General features: G+C 39.4%; 1 protein-coding gene across 6 annotated transcripts in view; it reads left to right on the top strand.

Moving 5' to 3' along the window:
• Positions 1–11,138, top strand: part of fbxl4 (F-box and leucine-rich repeat protein 4) — a 19,819-nt gene extending 8,681 nt beyond the window's left edge. For 5 of the 6 annotated variants that reach the window (XM_014023389.1, XM_014023391.1, XM_014023390.1 and 2 more), the window contains 4 exons: positions 1,966–2,037; positions 4,777–4,901; positions 5,178–5,365; positions 7,565–11,138. In XM_014023389.1, the coding sequence (XP_013878843.1) occupies positions 1,966–2,037; positions 4,777–4,901; positions 5,178–5,365; positions 7,565–7,728 (549 nt within the window). In that variant the 3' untranslated portion in view covers positions 7,729–11,138. The remainder of the gene's footprint in view (positions 1–1,965; positions 2,038–4,776; positions 4,902–5,177; positions 5,366–7,564) is intronic. The other variant, XR_001311476.1, reaches the window with a different exon arrangement.
• Positions 11,139–17,441: the final 6,303 nt, after the last annotated feature.

Below are 17,441 nucleotides of genomic sequence, written 5' to 3'. Positions count from 1 at the left end.
GACATTTTTTATGCAGTCCGATAAAATCCGATACTCGTTTTTTGGCTGATATCGGACCGATATCCGATATTGATATCGGATCGGGACACCCCTAATAATCACATTAAAAAAATACTTAATTCCAGGTTGTAAGTCCACAAAATACATTCTTTTGCAACCCAGGATTATCTTTTATAAAATGTTTCTCATAAACATTTTTTTTGTTTTTTTTTTATCAGAATTTTTGAATAATTATGAAGTACTAAAATTTAACTTTGCCATAAAGAGTTCATGAAGTTTGATGACTGCTGTATAAATAATCAACAACATATATGGCACTACCAGATGTTTTGCTTTGTATTTAATCTGAGAGTGGAACGTTTTTAATGACGGTCTCTTCAGTCTGCTGAAAGATAACTGACTGATTTGTATTTGAATGATCTGATTTGTGATCACTTAAACATTTGGTGAAATCCAAGAACAACAGCAGAACTCAGGGCTATGTTTAATAGAGAAAGTAAGAGCATTTCCACACACAATGTGAAGGGAACTCAAGGGATGGGAACAAACAGCTGTGAAGCCTTAAAACACTATCAGTGAGGCTTCAATTTGCCAGGGAGCATTAAGATTGAACTCTGGAGCAATGGAAGGAGGTCCTGTGGTCTGAGGAGTCCAGACTGACTGTTCCAGAGTGATGGAGGCATCAGGGTAAGAAGAGAGGCAGGTGAAGTGATGGTGATCATAGTGCCTACTGTACAAGCCTGTGGGGGCAGTGCTATGATGTGGGGTTGCTGCAGGTGTCCAGGTCTAGGTTCAGCAACAGTCTGAGCTCAAATAATGAGGTCAGCTGACTACCTGAATATACTGAATGACCAGGTTATTCCATCAATGGATTGTTCCCTGATGGCACGGCCATATTCCAAGATGACAATGTCAGAATTCATGGGGCTCTTATTGTGAAAGAGTGGTTCAGGGAGCATGAGACATCATTTTCACACATGGACTGGCTCCACAGAGTCCAGTGAGAATCTTTGGGATGTGCTGGAGAAGGCTTTGTGCAGCGGTCAGACTCTACCATCATCAATGCAAGATCTTGGTGAAAAATTAATGCAACACTGGATGGAAACAAATCTTGTGACATTGCAGAAGTTTATTCAAACAATGCCACAGAAAATGTGTGTTGTAATCAAAGCTAAAGGTAGTCCAACCAAATATTCATGTGACCTTTTTTTTTTTTTGGCCAGGCAGTGTATTTGTTTAAGCTTTTTGCTGTCTTTTAAGTAGCCTGGGTCAGCTCTGAGTCCAGAGGACTTTAACACACATGTTTGGGTTCAGGTGTGTCTGCTGCATTAAACCACTGTGTGATGTTGTGATGCTGCACTTCAGCATCTTTGCAGAGTTTGTGGTGTTTCAGGGCAGCATTGTGGGCAATAGACGGTGTAGAGTTTCTGCAGTGGAACCAGGCAGCTTACTGCAGGTTGTTTACACCAGGACAGACAGTGTGAGCTGAAGCTCCTGACATCTCAGCTGTCATTACCCTGTCAGTGCTCTAATTAAATGACTAGCTCACCGGAGAGAGGCGTTTATGAAGATGCCAGGCTGAGTTCAGCACACACACACACATACCTACACACACACAGCTTTCACTTTCATCTCTGACACTTTCTTCTGCTGCAGATGTACACGTGTTGGCAATTACAGTGTTGAATTCTCATCTTTTCATCCTAGTTGCTGTGCCACWGGAGAGGTTACTGTCCACACTTTGCTTCACTCATAAAACGTGGAAATGATCTGTTGTGTATTATTAAATCTCCCTTAATACTCAGCGTTATCCAACTGATAATCCTTGCTGAAAACTTGTCTTGGCYATGGATTATGTTTAAATAAAGCAACCTGTCTTCAGATTTGCTGTTCCCACTTTTACACCCCTGTTGTTTTTAAGCACAAATTGTTCTTTTCTTGACTTTCTGGTCGTTCTCTCTACAGCAAACAGCCATCCTGAGCATCCTGACTTTCTGCACAGAGTTGAGACACCTCAACCTGGGGAGCTGTGTGAGGGTGAGTGAGTGTAATGTGTGGAGCTTATACACAACTATAAATAAATCTTGGACAATAGCTATTTTTKGTTTGTAGGACATACTGGAGTGAAACACAAAGTTTTTTCCTACTGCTTCAGGACAAAAACACACACTGCTACAAGTACTCACAAACACACAAGTCCAATGTTTTTTACTTGATAATATTACCAGTAATTTTTCCGTTAACAGATTTTGTCACAAAATTCATTTCATTACATTTTTTCAATTCTTTCACCTCAAACACTCCCCTTTAATTCTGCTCTAGCCAGGTCATGATTAGATTTGGACTAAAAGGAAGAGGAGCTCTCTAAACCTGAACAAAAATGAGTGCTTATAAAACAAATATTCACCAAATTATAGTTGTATTTTTGAAATGACTGCCTGTATTGAGAGGAAAAGTAAAGTTGAGGTTTTGGGAGGTCTGTTCTTCATTAGCTACATGTCTTGCTTGCTTTATTTGGGTTTTCTATAAATTCTAGAAGCTACACACACTTCATGGGCTGAAAAGACAGGAAAGAGATGTACGTCTTTTGTCTTGTTCACCAACCRAAGAAGAAAATAACAATCTTTTTATCTTAGAGAAAGTGATTATGTTTACTGAATTTTAGGGCACTGATTTTCTTAATTTTGGGAGATCAGAGATCGACCRATTCTGAGATAGATCGTTGGAAAAGATCGGCTTCTCAKCTTCCTCCACAAAGGTGAAAATCAGCCACTGTTCCCTTCTGCTCTGCTGTGAGCACTACCTAATGTCCAGTTAAAACGTTTTTGTATTGTTTCAAGGCTTTTGTTCAATGTTTTTCAATAAAATAAGAYTGGCACATTGAAGCTGTATTCTGACGTTATAACGCCTGACAGTGTCAGTTATTAAAAAAATCGATATTGTCCAATATCAGAATCAGCAGGCCAGACTTTTTAAAGATAGGTGATCAGACAGAAAACTGCAATCGGTGCACTCCTACTGAATTTGTCTACCTTGTTTGAATTTTGAACAGACTAATAATAGTTTTTATATTAACAAAAACAGATTGATGACCAAATAATTTTTTTAATTTTTTTAATTTTTCACAGATTTGACAGTGGAGCTTCTATAAATTAATGTAAAACTGAACTGTCCCTAACTTTTTTTTCATTCAATATAGCAATCGTTTAATAAAAAACAAACATAACGTGTTTTAACACTGGATAATATTTGTGTTCCTGACTGCAGTCAGTTTTCAGGTTTCTGTCTGATGTTAAATAAGGGTGATCCCTGATTTTCACTATCAGTTTTTCTGCATGCTGTACTCTGCACTGTAATAGTGAGTAATGCATGTGTTAAAACACTTTCACCAACCTAAGTGTTCAATATAACAGGAAAGGTAATAATCAGATAAAAATAATGTACAATAATAAAAAACAACCCAACACTTACGCACAATTTTTCTGTTAAAGGATTTATTATTTTTTTAAAGGATCATATTTTCATTATTTAAACATGAGTACAATCACATCATGTAAATGAGACAGTTTTAGTCAAAGTAATTTTTATTGTATTTGCTGCCTGGTTTATTGTTCAAAAAACAATTACATTTCAACAGAAACAACTAACAAAACAGATACAAAYACATAATCTTAAACAGTAAAATTGTAGGATCCTGGATTAAAGAGTTATAAAAATACATTTAATAAACACTGGATATTTGATCAYGAGATGAAATGGCTGATTTTTGACTCACATTCTAACCTCACCCTTTAGTTAACATAGATCAGGACTATTGAACTGGTGGCCTATAGGCTGGTGACTTCCCTCCGGCCCACCAATGGRGCCCTGCCCTACTCTAAAAAGATTTTGGGGGCCATTTAAATAGGATTTAATCTAATACAAAAATTTGTTTCCAAATCAATAGTAAATTTAAAATGTTTAATTCAGTTCAACAAAATAAAGATACTAATACTTACACACTGCAGSGTGTCACCTACCAATAATGGGAAATTTAGTTGAATAGCCCTGACAAAGRTGGTCTGTAACTCAACCACATGACTGATAAATAATTCTCTTGTCATGTAATCATCACTGTCATCAGTATAGAAATCCATTCATCTTCTTTAGTTTTAGTTTAAATATCTTTCTTAGACTGTGAGGAAAAAAAACAGTGTGGAGTTTATTTTTCTGTGGCCAGGACCCTYACACTGGCTCTTTAGGTATTAAAGGCATAATCTTGCTTTCATCTCTGGATGAAAGAGCAAAAAATGGCCAATATTACCCACCGTCAAGAAACAATAACACCCTGACAGAGGATCCCTTCTATCTGTGTGTGTTTTGTTCCCTTGCTTGGGAAATTGAGGTTTGGGGATGCAAGAATTAATCAACTTTTTAATTAACATTTTCTAAATTTGTTAAAGCTAATCTAGACACACTGAGAGAATTGACTTCAGACTAACTCGATCATTATTTAATTCTTGTTCATGAYGTCATTGACTCAGTCCTGTTTGGCAATCTAAAGTTTAACATGYCCTCTTGGAAAGTAAAGCAACTGAAGTAGTAATTAAAGAATCGTTGGAATTTGTTGTCCTCTTTATAAAAGCAGGTATAGTGATAATTTACAAACCAGAAGAGATGAATCAATTTGTATAGGGGTGTAGATTGCGTTATTTAAATGGATATGCTCCAGAAAGCTTGGGTTTAAACACGGCCCACACCGATGGGAGTAATCAGAGTAAAATGTCTCTCCTGCAGATTGAGGATTATGATGTTGTAGCCAGTATGCTGGCCGCTCGCTGTCGCTCCCTCTGCTCTCTGGACCTGTGGCGCTGCAGAAACCTGACAGATCGAGGCCTGACTGAGCTTGTTTCTGGCTGCAGGTGGGTAAATGCCTGTTCAGTCCCGGTTACAGATCTGAGCAGCTGGGGAATGACGTCAGGGATCATCATGTGTTTGTCGATGCACACGAGCATTTATCACTTTTAGAAAACACAAACAACAAAGGGCAGTATTTCCTACAGCAAATACATTTTTAGATGTGTAATATTTGTGTTTATAGTGATTCAGTGTTGCTGCTGTAGACCACCATCAACAAGCAGCACACGAGGTGACTCCTGGTCTGAATTTGGTTTGTTGCGTTGCCTGCGTCTGCTCAGGTTGTTGGAGGAGCTGGACTTGGGTTGGTGCCCCACGCTTCAGAGCAGCACTGGTTGTTTCCAGCAGCTCGCCCGCAGCCTGCCACGGCTTCGAAAGCTTTTCCTCACGGCCAACCGCACCATCTGTGACTCAGACGTCGAGGAGCTGGCTGCCTGCTGCCCCTCGCTGCAGCATCTCGACATACTCGGTATGCTCTTACCACACACATGTTGCTATTTTTCTTTTTTTATATGAAAGTCATCATCGCATTACATAGTTGTAATTACTGATGTTTATGATGCAAAATTGGCTCCTAGCAAAGACCTGAAGCAGCCAACCTCTTAGGAAAGCATTCTGTGTGGAAAAACAAGCAAAAGCTCCTGAATAATAAGCTGCCTGATCTAGTCTTTTCTCCTGACTGTCATTATATTAAAAGATAAAAGACCACATCAAAGAGGTATAGTCTAAAGTGCACATTAGGATGTCTGTCTTTTGCCCTCACAAATACACTTCTGATCAAAATCTTAAGACCAGTCAAAAAAGTGCAAGAATTTTCATTTTGCACTATTGGATCTTAAGAAGGTTCTAAGTAGAGCTTCACAATGTTAAAAGAAGAAATCAGCATAAGAGACACAAACTTTTGAGCAGGGAATTAATTGAAAACTGCATTTACACTCAAACATGATTTTTTTCAGCTGATCAAAAGTTTAAGACCATAGCTCAAAAAAACCCGAAACCCCCCAAAACAGAAATCAAAGTGTCAAAAAAAGGACTCAGTAATGAGTAGCTCCACCATTCTTGTTGATGACTTCAGTGTTTCCCCTACCATTATACAGGCGGGGTGCCCCCCCCGACCAACGAGACGGCCCGCCCCTCTAAGAATTTCACGGCATGTAGTCATTTTTATTTAAATAAGGCCAGATCAAGTCGAGAGCTATTTTTGCATCCCTCCATATCCACCTCTCACCAAACTTGGGGAAAAAGACGGCGCAGAGCGAGGCTGAGAGCTGTGTGTGGTCCTCACAAAGATAGGAAGATATGCGAGATTAGACGCGCAGCTCTGCTTTTAATCACGTTGCACCGATGCGACAGCTTTGTAAGCTAATTTTTCTTTCTTTAAAAGAAAATGTGACAGGTGAAGCCACAGCATGGTTACTACCTTATCAATAATTACTGCCTTTTTTTCCTTTCTCTGTGGGTGGGGGTTCAGCTTCATTCAGCTGCAGGTGAACACCTCCCGGGAACGCACACGTTTCCTGGACTATTTTCCACCGAGGATTACGTCGTATTTTATATTTACAAAAGCTCCTCGCAGCATTTCCTCCTGTGTGTTCACGTCACGAGYGCAACAAAACCACGACGGATCAGCTGACTGTTTTTAAAGCGAAGGGCAGCAAACCTGTCCASCTGCAGCTCAGCTCTGACCAGCCCAGGAGTTCATACATGTCAACTCCTTCAGAYGTTTAACGTGTATAATGAGCATCAAAAATTTGTAATTTGCGCAAAAAATCAGTATTAATCAAGCGGGTGGAGTAGAGATGCGCTGACCGCAGCTGCGCGGGGTGGTGGGGAGGAGGAGGGTCTTTTAAAGGCGTGTTTACATTTGACTTTTATTTTTTCTAAAATCACAGAGTTCTCTGAGTCAGCTTCAGATGCTTGTAGTTAATCATAATACCTTCTAAATTTAACCAGGTGTTTCAATGCCTTTAAATTACACAATAATTTTACTGGAGAAACTTGTTAGTTTGGTTAAAAAAAACAGTAAATATTTTTTTTCTGTGCAGAGAACTTCCTCTGCTATAATTTATTTTACATAAATATATCAAAGCTCCTCAGTTGAAAACATTAAAATTATAGAAAAGATGTTTAAAAACGTATTTCCTCAGAAAGTCTTCTGTTCTAAGAACACTAAACTGTAACTTTTAATAAGTACACAGTTTACTCCTATTTAAATAAAAATGTTTGACCTGTAAGCAGAAAGCTAATGGATGTTGGATGTAGATTTTATCTCTATTTCAAAGAAGAGGATGCGGAGGAGAACAAGGAAGTTCTCCTCAAGCTGCTCCTAAAACTGTCAACCTGCTGACTGAGAACATTTGTATATATTACACTTTGTATACACAACAATATAGCCTACTTATTAAATTATATTTTTATTGAGATATTTTTTGGACAACCAAAATGTTTTGAGGACAACCAGTAGTAGTAATTGTTTTCAGAAAATCAAATGCTGTGTTGCTTTAGTTTTTTTTATATCCACAAAAACAAAATTTCTTTTACTACAATTTGAGTTGTGGTCCTGTGAATAAAATTGACAAGAACATAAAATCTGAATCCTTTGTTTAATTTCTATTTCTATTTGCTTCGTGTGTTCACACCCCATGGTTAACATTTCTCTTGTGGACAGGTACGCGGCTGGTGAGCCTCGCCTCGCTCAAGAAACTCCTCCAGTCGTGTCCTCGGCTCGTCCTCCTGGATGTGTCCTTCTGCTCACAGTTAGACACGCGGGTCGTCCAAGAACTGTCCGGCCTCTTCCCCAAAGTGGCCATCAAGAAAAGTTTCACTCAGTGACCCCCACCATCCTTTCACTGTTCTCCACCCTGAGGTATCCTGTTGAGAGGGAGGCTGGCCGCCACATCCGGCTCTGTAACGAGTCAGGGGCAGGTCACATGCTGCAGGAGATTGTTTACCTGCCTTTGCTCGCATCACAAATGAGATCCTCTCTGAGCTGTCGGTAAACAATGCGCAGGGACTGTGAGGTGAGGGTTTTCAGATTGTTTTACAGGCTGAACACAAACGACTAAAGATTCCTAGTCTCCACAGTGTTCAGCACAGATTTTGTTGTTATCTAGTGGTGACGTAAAGTCAGGGACATTCCTGTAAAGCTGCTGTACAGGATTTTTTGAATATTAAACATCATTTACAGTTTTTATTGCCAAACAACACATGACAAAAATCTTTGCCTTCATTAAAGATGCACCACACAAACAAAGCAACATCTGGGTGTGATCCTGTGGTAAAAGAACACGAAAGAACATCACAAGTGTGAAACGTACCTTTTCCTGTTGTAGGTGCATTAGGGCCTTTCTTAGTGCCTTGTTAAAACATGGAACAGGTTATTTCTTTTCACAGGCTTTAAAAACATTCCACTCTTATTGTTTAGAGAGTATTACAAAATTAATGGAACACTAAAAAAAACATTGCTAGTTTTAACACAGTCATGCATCTTTAGGGGTCATACGTCCTTAAGGAAATTTTTTACATTTATTCAAGCACCAACTTGAGATAAAACACAATAGACAAATGTCATTTTTCACTTGACACTATTTTTTGAAAATTAAATTATATATTTTGCGTTTTTATGTCTTTGTTAACACGAGGAGATAGTAGATAATAAGGGATGGAGAGAACCCTGTTGTAAGCTCATACACTTCTAAGAGCTGATTATATCACACATCAAACTGATAGAAAGACACTTTGTGTCAGTTTTTTTTTTTTTATAATACTGTCTTGTCTGCAGTTAATTGGCCCCAAAACGGAAGTCATGATTCCCACATTCAGGAACCATCTCATGTAAGTTATACTGAACTGGCCTGGAAAGTTCTTGAAATACTTATAATCAAAATAAGTTGTAAAGAATATGAAGTTTTTTTATTTTTATTTTTTAAATTTTGAGAAATAAGAGTGGTTTATTTTTAAACTCTGAGAGTACAGATGAGTGTCATTCTGATGACATGTGTCAGCATCCAGTCTGTTTGGTTAGAATTAAAAGATCAGAGGTGCTCCTTTTGTCCCCAAAGACATTTTAGGTTTAAAAGGTGAAATCAAAGGGAGGCACTTCTATACAGCTTTAGCTTTAATGCGAACATGCTCATTTGTGGTGTAACAAGCTGCAGACTCAAACACAAGGATGTCATGTAAAAAAAGAAAAGAAAAAGATATGCACTGATAGTATGAAACTATTTATATTGTAAAAGGTGAAGAAAAAACATTTGTTTTTAGTTTTAAATGTGTTGTAAATGTAAAACTAAAGGCAGTGTCTTCCTGGACCATAAATCCTGGTGACTAGTTGGCAAACAGCCTTCACAAGGGGTCCCAATTTTCTCCCTTGAGTTGCAGATGCAGTTTATGTTGAAAACTCAAGCAAAATGTTAAAAAAAGGTGACAAATTGACTTATAATAGTTGAGTCGATGTAGGCGTTTCAAGAGGGAAAGAGCTGTATTTTGACAAAGAAAACATGTCCAAATTTAATAACCTGGCAGATGGTAAATATTTATTATTAAAAAAATACAATTCAAAATATCCAAATCTGCATATTTTTATTTTAAAGTGTGCTCCAGTAGATAAAAATGGGAGTCAGGTATATAGACGTCAATGAAAACATTGACCTASAGTTTTGCAAGTTCTGCACACATAAAAAAAAGTCATGATTTTTAAATTTTGGACACCCAAAATGTTTCCACACGGGCTCCAGACGCTTTGTCACAAACACCGAGTTCAGTGAAACTGCAAAGAAAAATTTGTCTTTTTTCTTRGTGTATCAAGTTTGAGTCTCCGACACTCACAGCCCAGTGAGACGCTACCTGAAGCATCTAGTAGCATTAATTTAGAACAATTTAGATTAGAAAAACAAAAAAGAAACAAGTTTCCATAAGCCAAATATGCTACTGTAACAGAAAAAAAACTGATCTTATGGATCATTTCTGCTTTAAATATTTTATTAATCCAGTATGTTGGTGTTTATGTTGCAGTTGAGTGTCTCCACATTTCAAATACTTTAGGCAAATAAGATAATTTGGTTTAATTAATTATACTTGTGTTGAAGAGTTTTGTTGGATTAATGTAGGTGGAGAAGCTCATCAGGTCCAGGTTTGTCTCAGAATTGTTTTAAGTTCATGAGAGTTTTGTTTGATCAGAAGCTTCAACATCGACCAGGCCACAGTTCATGGTGGAAAACAGAAATGATCTGTTTAGATTGGATGATTTAGTTTATTACCTGTTTTCTGTCGAAGTGAGAGAATTGTGTTGTCCTTTAAGAAAAGAACCCAGAGGTAATAATATTTTTTTGGTCCTGTGATACATTTCCTTTWGTTCCCACTAGAATAAAGCAGAAGGAGGAGCTCTGGAGCACTAAGAGTGTCTAAATGTAAACGGAGAATGGTCTGTTAAAACAAGACAGTGTTAAAACATCATTATGATTCTCCAACTCAGGGGTTATTAACACTGTTACATGTATCAACATCATTATAGGTAATATTATTATGTTTTAATTATTGTAGAACAAATGCTTGACTCCAGTAATGAGCAACAACTGTGGTTTTTATTAAAACTTACACCAGACTCAGATTTCTCTTGAATACAATCAGTTATACTAATACAACTTAAAATTAAAGATCTTTGTAGGTTTTGAATGCTGCAGTAATTGTATATAGCAGTTTCTGATTATTTATTTCTGCTACATGAGGCCACAGTGTCATTGTGGCAGAATAATTTGAAAAGGTTTTTGATTTTTGCAAGAAAACTTTTTTTCCCCTCTAGTAAATATTTGTGCCTTATACTCTTGTTTGAATGTGCTGTGATGTCCAAGCAGTGTAGACTGTAGTGAAGCGCTTTGCTTTTAAGGTTCTTTAACCAAAGGAATTCACAGTAATTTGCCATATATTGTATATCAGCCATGTGAATTATTATGCAAACTATTTATTTTCACCTCCCTGTGAATTGTGACTGTGGCTGCAGAAATGGTAATGTTCAGTCCTGTTTTGCTTTGTTTCCCCTGTAATGATGCTGAGCTGTTTGAGGTCCTTTGTATATTTGGTTTAAAGGTGTTACGCAACATATGCAGCTGAAGTTGAGGAGCTTTTTTAAATCTACTGTACCTTTTAAAATGTAGGTGAGCAACAGCAATTACAGATTTCCTGCTTCCAGTTATTGATTTTCCTATTTTATTACAAGTTTGATTAAAAACTTTTAAAATATTGAATGATTCTTTTTCTAAATTGATGTTCTTTTTGTTCAGTTGTAACTACATTTTAGCACTATGGCTCAGTGGTTAGCACTGACACCTCACAGCAAGAAGGTCCTGGGTTCGATCCCCGGTTCGAACCTGGGGTCTTTCTGTGTGGAGTTTGCAYGTTCTCCTCATGCTTGCGTGGGTTTTCTCCGGGTACTCCGGTTTCCCCCACCCCCACAAAAAAAAAAACAAAAAAAACAAAAAAAAAAAACCCATGTACAGTAGGTTGCCTTCAGGCCCAGGCTGCACATGAAAAAGAGATCTGCGATCTCAATGGGATTTGCCTGGATAAATAACGGTAAAATAAAAAAAATAATTAACCTTATTTTAACCTTTATTTATTGAAGGCACAAGAAAGACTCATCACAATTTTTTCAACCTCAAAAATCTTTTATCATCAGATTTTTATAAATTACTGGAACTTAAGTAATTACTACAGCAGTAAAGTGAGAACAATGTATGCAACAAATATTTATTTTTAGATCAGGGGTCTGTAACTCCTAGAAAAATTTAGCCAAAATGAGATGAGGAAAAGTAATAATAAAAAAAGAATTTTTAAATTTTTGCACCAGAGTGACACTAATAATATAAGTGGGATGGGCGTCCTCTTAAGAGGTTATCATCCTTGATAGGAACGTTGGTTAGGGAGAGGAGTAAAGGAAACCATTTTGTGAAGAAAAAACGGCCATCATTTAATTGGTGGAGGAGGCCTCTGTGTCCAGTTGTCCTGAAGAACTGATTTTCATCATAGCCACTTCACACTGCGCTGCAAAGCACCCCAGTCCACACTGAAGGTCTTGGCCTGAAGATGCCTGCAGAACCACATCATCTGCATAGAGACRAGACTCTGTGGTTCCCAAACCTCACACYCTCCATTCCTCGACTGCATCGTGAGATCCTGTCCATAAACACTACAAACAGGATCAGAGACGAGGGCAGCCCTGATGGAGAATGTGGACACAGCTCCTYCTTTGGTTCTCCAKGGACTGGAGTGCTTTTAATATCAACCCAGACACTCCTGCAGCACCCCCACAGAATGCCTCAAGAAACAAAGTCCTAAGTCTTCTCCGGGTACACAAAACGCATGTAGACTGGAGAGACAAACTGCCACGACTCCCTTAGCAACTCTGCAAGGGTAAAGATCTGGTCCACTGTTCCACGGCCAGTAAGGAAGCTACACTGCTCCTCTTGAACCCAAGGTTTGTCGATCGATCGGAGCCTTCATTCCAACCTTTTTCCCCTCTGCAGAATCACCGCCTTAACGTGGTGGAGGGGTTTGAGTACCCCCATGATTCAGGGGTCTATATCTGGGGCATTAGCCCCTGGTAAGGTTTCCCATGGCAAACAGACCTCGGGGGAGAGGTCAGACTAAGAGCAATTCAAAACCGCTTGATGAAATGGAAGAGCAACCATATCAGGAAACCTYGCCCAGAAAAGGGAAACCAGGGCACCTCCCTGGAGTCAGGCCTGGATCTCGCGGTGGTCGAGCCTTGGCTCCAGGCCTGCGGCTCGACTGGGCCAAGCCTGAAAGGACAGCAGGAGGCCGCCTCCACGTGGACCCACCACCTGTGGGAAGGACCATCAAGGTTGAGTGAAATAYGTGCAGGAGAGGGAGGGTCCCTGGCTATGCAGATTCCTGGTGGCATAGACTATAAAATAATAATTATGTCAAAATGCATTTCCCTGTCATTTTAAAAGCATTTTATTAAATTCYATGAGACTAGCATGGATAAGCTTTTTAACAACTTCAGTGACCTCAGYACCAGAGTCTGATCCAGGGTCCCCAGGCTCTGCTTCCWCATTGGAAGATGTGCTGGTGGGATTGAGGAGGTCTTCAAAGTATTCTGCCCACCGACCCACAATGTCCCGAGTTGAGGTCAGCAGCGCACCATCCCCACCATGAACAGGGATGGTGGTGCCCCCCCTCCACGAGACGCCGGATGGTTGACCAGAATCGCCTCAAGCCATACGGAAGTCTTTTTCCATGGCCTCTCCAAACTCCTCCCACGGCCCAGTTTTTGCCTCAGCGACCACCCGAGCTGCAATTCGCTTGGATTGCCGATACCTATCGTCTGCTTCCGGAGTCCCACAGGCCAAAAAGACCCAATAGAACTCCTCCTTCAGCCTGACAGCATCCCTCACCGCYGGTGTCCACCAGCGGGTTCGAGGGTTGCCGCCACGACAGGCACCGACATCCTTAMGGMCACAGCTCAGGTAAACTGTCTCGACAATGGAGGCACGGAACATGGCCCACTCTGACTCAATGTCCCCCACCTMCCCCAGAAYGTRTTCAAAGTTCTCCCARAGGTGTGAGTTGAAGCTCAGTCTGACGGGAGACTCTGACAGACGTTCCCAGCAGACCCTCACTACGGCACCATTGGAKCCAACTCACCACGAGGTAGTGGTGGTCAGTTCACAGCTCCGCCCCTCTCTTCACCTGAGTGTCCAATTTTTCCTTCAAGTACAATACAATTTTGTATTTTGGTATAAAGTCTGCTTTATTTATTTTACTGTTGACATTACTTACTGAGAAGCTCTGTCACTGCTCAACTTACAGGAGCTTGTACTGTCCTACATTTATTTTATTACCTCCTCAGAGCCTGCATCCTAATGTTGACGATGCTGCTTTCAGACCAGTTATTATTCAAGGGGGTAGATTTTAAGTATTCTTTTTACTTTTAAATAAAATTTAAATAGTTGTTTTTATATTAATGAGGTTCTGCTAATCCTAAATAGTTAGAGGAAATTTAAAAGGCACAAGAATGGCACCAATTTTTACAGCTTTTTGTTGCCCACGTCCTAACCTTTTTGAGATTTGTTAARCTTCAAAATTACTCTAAAACGTTGCAATAACTTAAATATTTAACATGTTTATTGTGTTCAAMSGTGAATAAGRTTTASAGCATTTCCAAATCAKTGTAATCTGTTTTTATGTACATGTTATGCAGAGTTCCAACCTTTTTAAAATCTTGTACAAACATCAGTTGTGATATTTGACCAATAGAGCAGTTTGTTCTTACAGTCATTTTTTTGCTAGCTGCAATAAAACCCCCTTTGTGTATAAACAGGATGGGTGCTTCGCTCTCATCAAAGCTTTAAATAAACTGAAAGCCGATGACTGATGCGGCATGACTTCCTTAATCCTCACAATTACATCTTAATCACAGATATTAGAGTTAATCTGAACAAAGTGGCTGCAAAGGCATTAACTCGCTCATATTAAATTTCCCCCCATTCTTTAGCTTCAGTGAGAATTACACCATCACTGCCAAAACAAATGTGAATTCTGTCTCTGTATCATGGCGCAGCTTCAGGAGTAGATTGGTGRGAAAATAAACGACTCTGCTAATAAATTTGCAGCAACTAGCCATTAGTCAGGATGAGTGACTGGATAGTTGTTGCAGAATGATCCTTTTTGCCTTAACCCTCTGCCATTTTACAGTCTATTAATACCACAGGGAGAAGTGACATTAGCTTGTCTTCTTAACGGCCTTTTAATGAATTGTTTATGCCTGGTTTAATGATGTATATTGTGGCCCTGTAATGTGCCCTAATGACGAAGAACGAGTCGGCCTCAGCTGAAGTATTAATTTGGACTGCCTCCCCAATGATTATTCCTCATCCACTAACGCCACAGCCTTCGTTGGCGTGATGCAGACGTGATTCATGGARGCTTTCTGCTCGGTTTGATTTCTTGCTGTCATGCTCCTCAATGAGGCTGATCTAGTATCCAGGGGATCCACAGCAATTAGTTCAGCTTTTTATTTGTCTTTCTGGGGCTCACAGATGAAGCTCGATGGATAAAGCCAGCCTCAACACATAAACCGAGGGAAGGCTTAAGAAGGAAATTCTGGTTATTTTGAAGTGATGTTCTATTGAACAGTTATCAATAGGTAGTACTTTATTTGCCATCAGTCTGATCAGATGGACTCTTAAAGAGATTTTGTGTCCTGTTATCTAGTGTTGTAGCCAAGACCAAGTAACTAAATCAAAACCAAAGYGTATCAAGATCAACGCTAGACCAAGACTTTTAGGAGATGCGACCAAGTCAAGACCAGGAAAAAACAGGAAACTAGTGCCCTATAACATATACTGTACACAGCTAACAATATGTATATCTAATATTGACTAAAACTCTTTCTGTGAGGGCTGATTAAACAGATGCAGATTGCTAATGTTAGCTAGATACCTCGCTTTGCTAAATCATAGCTTACCTTTCCATGTGCCTCTTTTTTAAGTGATGATTCAAGTTTGTCGTAGTTCCCACCATCTCTGAAAGTGAAGCACTGCACAATTTACAAGTCTCTGTTTGCTTTATCCTGGATGTTGTTTTACAGATGTTATTTATGATTTATACAGCTGAATTATATTACTAAAGATTTTGCAGACATCTTCTCCCGCTCCCAAACGATCTCTCCTCACTTTCTTGGAGCGCCATATATGAGTGAAAGGGGTGGGGATGGGTGACAATTAGCAATAAGTCTGGTTTGGATTTGAATCAGTACGTTTTCCATCCAATGAAAGCAAAGATGTTAATAAATAAATTGGTCAATATTCTGGTAATTTAGTGATATTCACACAGTTGTGGTCTTGACTGGTCTTGTCGAAATAAAATCCTGAGTCCTCAATGTCCAAGACCGAGACAGGACAGAGTACAAATGCGGTCTGAGATGAGACCAAGACCATCAGAAAGTGGTCTTAAGACTGGTCTTGAGTACCACAACACTATTGTAACCCACCTGAGTGATACAAGAACATAATCTGGTTGAAGTCCTCTGTCATCTTCATCTCGTTTCCCTGCTCAGGCTCCAAAGATGAAGACATCCAGTCTATACAGCCCTCTCTAAAGTTGAATAATTCTGATAGTTTTTTCTTTGTTGTTGAAGATGTTGGGCCTTGGTTTCCTAAATCCATTTAAGCCCAAAAATCCATAGGCAGCACTGCTTTCGCCCATGTCTAAATCAGTGAGGATAACTGTTTTCATTTGCCCATGCTGTTGTCTGACTGTGTAATGACTGTAAACAAGCGACACCACACAGAGACTGTTCAGAGRCCTGATCTGATGCTCGCTGAAAAGATAAACAGTGTTTCTCGGGATGAAGATTGCTCAGCTCATAAAAGCCTTCGAAGCGTGCCACGACGAGTCTTTCTTTGTTGTTTTCCAGAAAATGATTTCACCGAGAAGAGAGACTCCTTTTATTTTTTTTAAACAAAACAACTTGGCCCCTTGGACTTGAAAATCAAGGGACTAGTTTTTATTTTCTCAAACATCCATTTTTATTCTTTGAAGACTTATTAGTGGCCTGAAGTGTTTTTCCTCCCCACCAGTCCTGTGACATATCAGCCTTAACTCACATCCTTTTATTCTTGAAATAAGCACACATTTTCAGGTTTTGCACCCAGAAACAATCCAGCAGGTTTCCCACCAACTTTGACCCAGTGTGACATTATTAATCCTTTATGAATATTATAAACAAACTGGTCTTTCTGCCTCATAGAACGCAGAGAGACGACAGTAAAGTGGATGAAATTACAACTTCTCTCTGACTGTTGAGATAAATGATAAATGTACAATTTTATTATATTTTCGTCTTATATGTTAGGGTTTAATTTTGTACCATGAATAACCACATAGATCTTACTTAGTTTGTCCATTAACAGCACTCGTAGTTCTTTGGACACAGAGCCGTCAGCTAAGTGGGGGGTCAAAGGGGGCCTAAAGTAAATTTTCCTCACAAATTCTGTTAACAATATATTTTTAAATCATTTTATTAGAGTGAAACTTCACATTTTATCTCTTTGAAGCTGTAAACTTCGAGAAGACCTCCACCACAGACGACGCTCGTGAGGAACGGCATCGCCGACAGACAAGCCTGTTTCACAAACAGGCCAAGCAATTATAGTCCGAATAATTGCGCGCTGAAGGGGAGACACGATTCGCCCCACTGCTCGGCAAAGTTCACGTGAAGTTATAATTAAACAATTACTCGTTTTCAAATGAACGCACACGCGCGCTTGTGTACTTAAGTGTGCAAAGTGTAATTAGCGGCGATGCATCTGAGTGAGAACGAACAACAGCAATGTCAAATGGTGGAATGATGCTGAGCTGGTGAGCTTGTATCTGTGTGTGTGTGTGTGTGTGTGTGTGTGTGTGTGTGTGTGTGTGTGTGTGTGTGTGTGTAAAAATTGGCTCGTTGAGAAAAGAAAAACAGTGCAGAGCTGGAAGAGGTGAGCCATAAAAACTGAACGGTGGTGCTGGTGGTGTGAGTGTGT

Source organism: Austrofundulus limnaeus, unplaced genomic scaffold (assembly GCF_001266775.1).
Source record: "Austrofundulus limnaeus strain Quisiro unplaced genomic scaffold, Austrofundulus_limnaeus-1.0 Scaffold366, whole genome shotgun sequence".
In the NCBI taxonomy this organism is placed as follows: Eukaryota; Metazoa; Chordata; class Actinopteri; order Cyprinodontiformes; family Rivulidae; genus Austrofundulus; species Austrofundulus limnaeus.
Note: the sequence above shows the minus strand (reverse complement) of the source record. Positions and strands in the feature narration are given on the sequence as shown.